Source organism: Anopheles cruzii, chromosome 3 (assembly GCF_943734635.1).
Source record: "Anopheles cruzii chromosome 3, idAnoCruzAS_RS32_06, whole genome shotgun sequence".
Taxonomy (NCBI): domain Eukaryota; kingdom Metazoa; phylum Arthropoda; class Insecta; order Diptera; family Culicidae; genus Anopheles; species Anopheles cruzii.
In genome coordinates, this window is record NC_069145.1 from 33,458,244 (window position 1) to 33,468,361 (window position 10,118).

Here is a 10,118-nt window from a genome sequence, read left to right on the forward strand (position 1 = left end):
AAGCGCACCGAGAATTGAATTGAAACCAGACAACGTTCCGTTAAGACGGGGCCAAAAACTCATTTTCCACTACTGTCCTTTGTCGGTACGGTATGCAAACATTTTTCCGGTTTATGCTACGTCGTTTTTTGAACCAAAATTTATGCTGCGTTATTAAAAATTAACGAGCTTAGCAACCTGACATCTAGGGGGCGCTGCAGTCTTCATGAATCAACGAACCTAAACTACACCCCTGGAAGGGAGATGCCAATCAAACAAATGCTCTCGTAAAATAAGTTGTTAAATAAACGTGTACAATCTCATCAGGGACCTTAGTGAATGTAGATTTAATAAAAAAAAAGTTTTCTTAGGATTTTCAAGATCGATATGCAAGTGGAAACATAGATTCTAAGTTATTTTGTGCATACTTTGTTTTGCATCATACGTAGCATATTGGTTTATTTGGTAAACTGGCAACCCAAGCTTTCTCGGTTGCTATGTTTTGGTTGTCAAGGTTTTGACGGTTTTTGCACACAGTTTTGTAACGGAATTTTTCGAGGAAGCCCGCGCATTCGCTGCGATGCACCGCGGATAAAGTTTGTCTCTCTTTTTAACTTGTCTGTGGCACTGTGAAAAGCTAACAAAATGTCGCAAAGTGATCGTGTGACCGATCTGATTATGCACTACTATATGCAGCACGGTCGTAACCGCGATCTGGAGAAGTACCTCCGGTTGCGACGCATGTCCAACGCAACACGCTCGTCGAGTGATGGAAGTCTTCCCGGGTTGGATGAGCTGCAGCGTCGTACGATGGGCGCCGGATGTGCCGCCGAGCGATCCGGTGTTGGCAGGTCAATGGAGAATCTGTCGACGCTGCGCAAACAGGCCGAGCGTCAAGAGCTGGCAGAGGGTGAGCAATCGTTACGGAATGCTTCCGGCGAAAGTGCCAAATCGGTAGCGAAATCGGACGCGGAACAGCCGCCCCCGGCCACAAAAGGTGTCACCGTGAGGGAGAAGAAGGTGGAGCAGAAGAGTGGACGAAATTTTAACTTCAATCTCGAGTCGGTCATTGAAATAAATCTTCCACCGCCACCGACGATATCGATCGGTCCGGGGCTGACCTCCGCCGTGGCACCGATTGCGTACGGGCAACTGGCCGGCGTGCAACCAATGGGTGCCGCTGCGGACGCTGGCAAAGAACCGTCGCGTCTAGTGGTTCACGAGAACAGCACCCAAACAGCGGGCCAGGAAGATGCGCCTATTCGGCCCGTTGTAAAGCCTTCGGTTCCCGCCGGAAACGAGGACCCACTGGACAGTACGAAGGATCTGTCGCCCGGCAGTAGCATCGCCTCGAACAGACAGAAGCTGGAGTGGGATTCGCTGGGTGACATTGGGTACGATTCGAGCGAACGGCTCCAGTTCTGCGGAGCGGCCGATCTTAACGAAACGGAAAAGCGGTGCCTGCAAAGGTATTTCGCCCGAAAGGGTCTCACTTTCGATCGCAGCGTGGTGGTGGTGCGTCATCGCGAAGGAGAGAAGCCAAGGAAGGTGCAGCCTCAGGACGCATCGATCGTGCTGACCAATCCCGGAGCCCAAAGCACTCCGAAAGCGGTTCCGGAAGATGCGGTTAAAGCAACGCAAACTACACTCCACGTAAACCGCGCCCTGGAATCGCGCGGAATTCAGGTGGAAGCGGAGGTATGTGGACGAAGCGACGGACGGGTGGAGAAGGCTGTCGGTACGGAAAGCCTCACCATGGTGTCGGTGGATGCAGCGGAAAGTTTCGAATTCTTTCCCCCCTCGGGACCAGAAATGACGAGTAACGGTACGACTTCTGCATCGATGCCTTCGTCCACTACTTCGTCCTCTTGTGCGGCTGGCGGAGACGGAACATCCGCCTCCCTCCGTCCGGCGTTTGACGATGAGGTGAAACTAGGCCTAACGCTCTACAATTCGATCCGCGAGCTAACCAGCATGCCAACAGGTGTGAAGGAAAGTTTGATCGATAAAATATTCCGCAAGCTGTCACGGCACGATCCTGAAAGGAGGACACGGGAACAGTTGCTTCGTGATTACGCGAAGGCCGTCCGGGAACGTCCGACCGTAAGCGATCCGGTACAAGACAACGTGTACGACGACGTGAGTTCCGGCGATGCAGTGAAAGATGTCCCCAGTCCGGGCAGCACCCAAGAGGATCGGAGTTTGGATGTGGTGGAGATTGCGGATGAAACGAAAGATCCGGCAGAGGGTTCGGCGAACGACGTACATCCCGTCTCCGTCGGATCCGTTCGCGGTTCATCTTCGGAATCTAATGATGCGAATAATGTTCCAGTCGTGGCCATTGTTTCAACGTCCGGTGAGCTCGGTTCAGTGGAAGATTCGTCCCAACCGGAAACGGTCGGAACGGCGCATGAAAAAGTGCCGGAAAACAACAACCTGTCCAGAGACCGACGGGTCCGGAAAGCCATGCAGGACTACTTACGGCCGATGACGCACTCGGAAGTGGAATATGAAAACCTTAAAAAATTGCAACAACGCAACCAACAGCAGCGACGTGCCAAAGAGCCTCAGCTGGCCAAAATTGATCGAGAAATCGAGCAACTTTTGGTGAAGAAAATGATGCTTCTCGCTGCTGCTCAAAACTCGGAACAGACCGTTCGTTCTGGTGGCGAAGAGGTCCATCACCGACCACCGGAGGCGAAAGCCAATGCGGTTCCGAGCGAACGAAGTGGAACCGTCTACACATCGGTACATGAGCCCGTATCGCAGGGTTTGGATGGTCGCTCGTCGAAGGACAGTTCCGCGTGGAACTCTCACTATCACATGGCAAAGTTGATAAAAACCCGCTCAAAGTTGGAAACTCCTACCAGCCCATCGGACGTTAGCATTCCGACGTTCATCAAACAAAAGCAGGAACAGTTTATCGAAAACTACGATCAAGTGCGTCAGAGGCGTGCGTTCGAGGATCAGAACCATATCTACACGCGTCCGTACAGTGGCCAACGGAGCGAAATGCATCGGCACCAGCAGCAAAAGGAAAACTGTGCCCTAGGAAGGAGCAAACATGTAACAAAGAAAATGCCTTCGGCCCAGGCCCGCCGGACGGTGGAATCGTCTTCCAACAACTCCGTTCCTTCGCCAATGATCGACGACGGTGCGGCGTTCATTTCGTCCGATTCCATCTCCATTCCGGTGGTAACGACACTAACCAACACAACCACAACGCACCACTATGACATTAAATCTCGGCGCTCGACTCCGGTGGTCAGCGGCCGTACGGCCGGAACGCAAACGACGGATTCCATCCGCCGAACGAAACCAATTTTCGGTGAGCAACGCTCGCGAAAAGAGAAAGCCACCTCTACGGTGTCAGTGCCTGGCCATCATGCCACCGCAGCTGTCGAGACGTACGGCCACGGGAAGGATGATGGTCGACGTCCGGTAGAGTGTCACTGTGTGTGTGGTTGTAGGGCGCGTTCTGCGGATCATGCTGTGCCGCGCAGGACCGAGTTGATCGATGGAACCGGTGGCCGGCAGGACAAACAAGCGCAGACCAAGCCATCCTCCATCGCGTACATTATCACGTTCGAAGGTGGTGCGGAACGAGCACCGGCACCGAGGCGCGATCATCCCAAATTTTCCGAGCGGCCAGTCTCAGTCGCTAGCACCGCCAGCACCCTTGAGAGCGAAACGGCAGAGAATGGGAAGGATAACGTGTCGGAAAAAATGCTTACACTGCGCGAACAGTTTTGTCGATCGTGCCCGGCGGCACTGACGCGTATTGAAGAGCGGCGTCGGTGCATCGGCGAATTGAACAAATTGCGCAGCAAACGAAACGCACAACGCCAGCGACTGCTGCTGCTCACCTCGGATGATTCGTTGCGTCGAGCCAACGTGGCACCGGCCGGAAAAGGGAAGCTTCCTCCTCCTCCGCTGAGTAGCCAGTGGCGAGTGTTTCCGTCGACTCGTGCGATTCGCGAAAATACGCGCCGTCAGGTGCGTAAGCTACCGGAAGTGCTGCGGAAGAAGGAGATCGAACGGGTCAACAATTTGAAGCGGAAAAACATGATCCTGAAGGACGTGTACAATAGGGTAAGCCAGGAGACAGTAGTGCACTTTCTCGAGTGTGTAACTTACCATAAATTTACCTTTCTTTTTCAGAATCTTCAGCGAAAAGTGCTGCGAGGGCAAGTTGATCTGTCGAATAGTGTTCGTGTGATCCAGGACTAGACGATGCAAAACCGCGAACACATCGGGTTGGAAGCGTCTTCATTTTATTTTACAAATAGTGCCTTCAAACTGTGCGGCTAAATGTGTTAAATAAATCTCTGATGATAATTTCGAACATACGTCTTTTGATACATAAGAAACGAACGATGTTTTCTCGATGATTGTAAAAACGCGATAAACACAAACAATAAAACATTGTGGAATCTGGTGGAAATCGTAACGAGTTTTGCTCTTTGATTTTGAACTGTGCGCAGTTACACATCCGAGACCTAGATGTCGCTCGCCAGGCGAACAGAGTTTCGCTTGGAATCACATGACAGCTCCCTCGCACGCACACACATGTATTTTCCATGGTATCACTGGTCGGAAGGAGAAAAATCATCCAAGGCAGCAGCGGTCCCAGTCGTGTGTCGTCGTTCCTCGTTCAACGTGAAATCCGTACTTGGCAAGTGACCGTGCTACGGTGTTGGCTGAATCTTCCCGTGTTCCCGCAGAGGTTAGTGTGAGCTACCGAATTTGGTCACCCTTGGATCTGGTCGCTTTTATTCTAACAGCACTCGGCCTGTTTTCCAGTGGCACCAACGAGCGAGCAGTTGATTGGAGATTGTAGCGGAGACCAGCTAATCCGGCAAAAGTAGTGCGGAAACGAAGATGTCGACGATGTACAATAAAACTTTGTCGGCCCACCAGGCCCACAAGGAGCATGTGCTGGCCGTATCCCGGGACTTCATCTCGCAGCCACGATTGAGTAAGTACGATATTAGCGGGGTCAACCCAAATTTTCCACCGCGGAGAGGCATCATGTGACGGTGAGATGCACAACAGGGCCCGAAAATGGCCGATTTCCCTTCATCGTCGCTTCTTATGTTATGCCGCGTGCAAGTCTCAAGTTACAGGATGTATATTTCGGAAAAGATTGCAAAACTTTGGAGGATTTTGCCACGAATTCCAGTTTATCTTGCGGTAGTGCTCCCGCCCGAAGCGAAACGAAGCTGGTTAAGGACTGGCAATTTAGCAATTTTTGGATCGAATCGCTTAAAAGATCTTGAGTTTGATTCATTCTTTCAATTTCATTTGACGAAAGGTAGAAAATTATTGTATGTTGCGGTAAAAATTGAAAAATTCTTCCAAATTGCTGTGCAAATGCTGTTTTGATGTCACATGACTGTCAAAACACCTGACTACGCAAAGAGTACGCACATCCACGCAACGTGAGATTGGCGAGCCGCGCTCTCACCAATACACCTTAGATTCGTACTCGACTTCGGACTTCTCTTTCTTTCGTGTGAAGTGTTTATACAAAGTGATAGCTGAGACGGAACATGTTGATGCTGTTCAACCATTCGGGCGGTTTTACCATTGCTTTGTTTTATGCTTTGCAATTTCAATATTGGCGATCACTCTAGAACTGTGATTACCCAAAATTGCAGGCGAAATGATACACAAGACGTAATAAGATAAGATGTTTTGCAGAGAATTTTTATCACATGCCACTGTTACGTAAACGAAGGCTCTCTATCGTAGATAGTACATCAGACGGAGTCTTTCCCGAATGGAAAACATGTTTTTGAAAATATTCTTAACACGAATCCAATTCATATTAACGCAATTTAACCGCTTTGCTTCTCTTCACTCACTTTCATTTCAGTTTACAAAACGGTGTCCGGTGTGAACGGACCACTGGTCATCCTGGATGAGGTCAAATTCCCGAAGTTTGCCGAAATTGTGCAGCTACGCCTTAGCGATGGCACGATTCGCTCCGGTCAGGTGCTGGAAGTGAGCGGCTCGAAGGCCGTCGTCCAGGTGTTTGAGGGTACCTCCGGTATCGATGCGAAAAACACGGTGTGCGAGTTCACCGGTGACATTCTGCGCACTCCGGTGTCCGAGGATATGCTGGGTCGTGTGTTCAACGGTTCCGGCAAGCCCATCGACAAGGGACCGCCGATTTTGGCGGAAGATTTCCTCGACATTCAGGTATGTACCTTCGGCAGTACGCTCGGGTGTAATCGGTTTATGATAATTGGTTCCACTTTTTGCGCAGGGTCAACCGATCAATCCGTGGTCCCGTATCTACCCCGAGGAAATGATCCAAACCGGTATTTCGGCCATCGATGTGATGAACTCGATTGCCCGTGGGCAGAAGATTCCCATTTTCTCCGCCGCCGGTCTGCCGCATAACGAAATTGCCGCCCAGATCTGTCGTCAGGCAGGGTTGGTGAAGCAAACGGGTAAGTCGGTGCTGGACGAGCACGAGGACAACTTTGCCATCGTGTTTGCTGCCATGGGTGTGAACATGGAGACGGCCCGCTTCTTCAAGCAGGACTTTGAGGAGAACGGTTCCATGGAGAACGTGTGCCTGTTCCTTAACTTGGCCAACGATCCGACCATCGAGCGTATCATTACGCCCCGTCTGGCGCTGACTGCAGCTGAGTTCCTCGCGTATCAGTGCGAGAAGCACGTGCTGGTCATCCTGACCGATATGTCTTCGTACGCCGAGGCTTTGCGTGAGGTGTCGGCTGCCCGTGAGGAAGTGCCCGGCCGTCGTGGTTTCCCCGGTTACATGTACACCGATTTGGCCACCATCTACGAGCGCGCTGGACGTGTTGAGGGACGCAACGGATCGATCACTCAGATCCCGATTCTGACGATGCCGAACGATGACATCACCCATCCGATTCCCGATTTGACCGGTTACATTACCGAGGGACAGATCTACGTCGACCGTCAGCTGCACAATCGACAAATCTATCCGCCGGTGAACGTGCTGCCGTCGCTGTCGCGTCTGATGAAGTCGGCCATCGGTGAGGGCATGACGCGCAAGGATCACTCGGACGTGTCCAACCAGCTGTACGCGTGTTACGCCATCGGCAAGGACGTGCAGGCCATGAAGGCGGTCGTCGGTGAGGAGGCGCTCACACCAGACGATCTGCTGTACTTGGAGTTCCTCACCAAGTTCGAGAAGAACTTCATCTCGCAGGGCAACTACGAGAACCGTACCGTGTTCGAGTCGCTCGACATCGGCTGGCAGCTTCTGCGTATCTTCCCGAAGGAGATGCTCAAGCGTATCCCAGCCTCGATTTTGGCCGAGTTCTACCCGCGAGACTCGCGCCACTAAGTGGCGGCAGTATGATGCTGGTTCGTCGGTTGTTGTTAAGCGTAAGGTAGATGTTTCGCCTCTCGCACGGGATGTCAGTGTGTGTATGTCCTCTCTTTACGTCTACCCTTCTTTCCTTAGCTTATCCGTAAATTGGAGGAAACAGATATGTTGTAAATAGTGTGTGGAGTGGCATTGCGAAATGTTTCGTCCACATTGATGCATTCCCGTCACGATAAACGTTTGGATGGAACTGGTTATCTTTGATTAAAAGAAGGCCAACATTGGCCACCCGAAAAGAACCACAATTTATTGCATGCCACTTTTAGATGGTAACCGGTGGGAGTGGAAGTATTGAGTTCTCGCGTTCCTTATCGCAGTTGCTCTAAATTTCGTTTTGGTGTGTGTCTTCAGCTGACTTGGCTGACGTCAAAGATGGTCTTTGGATAATTTTTGTTTACCGAATCGGTAGTCGAGTGCCCTAGAAGCCGTTTTGCATAGCATTGACCCCTCTAGCAGCAGCACCATAAACCGCAAACGTTTTCTGGATGATCACGGGCGCAACAGAGTTGAGCTGTGTAAGTTCTTTCGCCGTCATCGAAACGCACCAAACCAAGCCAACGAAACTAAGAAATGCGAGTAAATGTCCAATAGAAAAATAACATCTCAACTATTGAAAAGACGAAAGAATAGAAGAGTCAACCTACGAGCGGCGAAAGAACTGACAGCTCGATCGTTCGGCCAGGCGGATCGAAAACAGCATCCGGCACGCCTGTTCGGCGTTGCGCGTGTCGTAACGGAACCAAACACGACCCATACCATCGGTTCCGTGGGATCACTCGCCAGTGGAAACCTGCGGTGGACGGTTGTGGTTGCTAAAGAGGCTCGTTGTGAACGGTTTTTTCCGGGAAAAATTATCCTGACACCATCAGTAGCGAAAGAATAGTACGAACGGCAACGGAAGGATCAATTTCTCCAGCTAAAGCGCACTCTTTAGCTCGTTATCGCGATATGCCGGCGCAACGATCATACGGTATTCCTTGCATCGATACACATTATTTTTCTTCACATATTTTATCTACTATTGCAATTATCCTTGTTTATTTTTGTTATCCAGCTTTTGATGAAGCGTGTGTTTTGTTTGCACGATTCGATGTCCCACTTTTACTATTTACTCCCTACGTAAGTGTTTAGCTAAGTGCATAGCCTAAGCGTTTCCTTTTTACATATCTAATCTTATCTTAGTATCTACAATCTTTATTTTGTTCGTCTGTTTTTAAGGAATGTTCGGTATATTGAAAGATTTGTTGTCTATTTAGATTTTTTCGCTTGCTGCTGCAAGGTCGAAAACTTCCGTTCGGATCGATTGATTTGTCATCATGGTGAAGTGAAGAAAATCAAAAACAGTGCTCCAACCTCGGGTTTTGAATAGATGCTGATGAGATGAAGCTAATCCCGTCCCGGCTCACTGGCTGCGCCTTCTGTTACATGCCATCGCACACTAGCTACTCTGTCGATTTGCCATCATACGCCATCGTACAAAACAATGATACCCCCTTTTAATAGACCACGTTTACGACCACGTTTTACGCGGGTGGCTGTTTCGTAATGGTGACGAAGGTGCTGCCGGTAGTATTAAGATCAAACACTCGCTGGGGACGGACACGGGTTAGCTTCTGTAATCAACAGGCATCTTTCAACCGAGATTAGGTACCTCTTTCACTTAAGCCCTGTCGTTCGATCGTTCGATAGTATTTTCGCGCAAGCGCACGCAATGTTACTTATGTTATAATGTCCATAAGATAAGGCTCTACCTGTACGAAACAAACTGGTACGTTTTGCGATATTTCGATCATCGTTGGTCCAATCCATTGTTGAGTGTAGGAGAAGAAGATAATCGAAACAGTGTCCCGAAACAGTTGTAGGAAAATGTTACAACACCTTGTAGTGTTCGCACGGCTCTAAGAGACGAAAGATACATAGAGGTTGCTGGTGCCAGTGTGCGACCCATTAGCAGCTGCTGATGGGCACACGGTTCTGAGCCACGCCACTAGAAGAAGGCACGGCAGCGTTCGAACCTCGAGACAACCTCCGGATGTAGATGTGTTTATAACTTGAGAAAAATATTACCGAGGCCCACAAAGTCGTTTGAGCTCTGTTTCCATGCTATTCTAGGTATAGCCACCACACAAAAAATAGACAAAAGTAATGTTAGATATAAAATAATACATGAATACATAACAATATTATTACTGTATTAACGAACGATCACGCTGAATAAAAAATCCGAGTGCGAGTCCGAATGCTGGCCAGTGTGTGGCTGATCATTATCTTTATTATGTCCCCCCTGGTTGAGAATAACATAAAATAGAACATGGATTGAAAGATTGTTTCGTTTTTGCCCAACCTACGGTCGGTAGTGGGAAAATGAAGATTGATTGCTATCCACATCAATCGAACGCGTATCTGCCACGCGGTATTTACATCCACGGGAACGTTGGGCAATTGATTCCTTTTGATATCACTAGCTTCTGCTGCTCTATCACACTCAGCAAGTAAGCATTCGAGCTCCTCATCAGTGTGATATCCTTCCGAGCCCCCCCCATTCCCCATGAGTTGCAACGTTTTTTTTTAATAAACGAGTTTTCGGTTGATTTTTATACTCGAAAACCTCCGACCAAAGTCTCTGAACCCAGTGGTCGACGCTACGAACAGCTTCTTTCGGTTTTTGCTTTCCGGCTGCTGCCGAATCATTTCTGTTTACAAAACGGATTTTCCCTCTCGCGTTGCTGGCGTGAATTCCGGGGCCCGGACT

At 49.7% G+C, this 10,118-nt stretch overlaps 2 protein-coding genes across 2 annotated transcripts; both read left to right on the forward strand.

The window, feature by feature from the left end:
* Positions 1-624: 624 nt before the first annotated feature.
* Positions 625-4,209, forward strand: LOC128273949 (centrosome-associated protein Alms1a-like). The gene is made up of 2 exons (XM_053012022.1): positions 625-4,071; positions 4,141-4,209. The coding sequence occupies exons 1-2, from the start codon at positions 625-627 to the stop codon at positions 4,207-4,209; spliced, it is 3,516 nt and encodes a 1,171-aa protein (XP_052867982.1).
* A 395-nt stretch (positions 4,210-4,604) lies between these two features.
* Positions 4,605-9,601, forward strand: LOC128274651 (V-type proton ATPase subunit B). The gene is made up of 4 exons (XM_053012914.1): positions 4,605-4,705; positions 4,783-4,957; positions 5,858-6,183; positions 6,251-9,601. The coding sequence occupies exons 2-4, from the start codon at positions 4,861-4,863 to the stop codon at positions 7,322-7,324; spliced, it is 1,497 nt and encodes a 498-aa protein (XP_052868874.1). The 5' UTR covers positions 4,605-4,705; positions 4,783-4,860; the 3' UTR covers positions 7,325-9,601.
* The last annotated feature ends 517 nt before the right edge of the window (positions 9,602-10,118 follow it).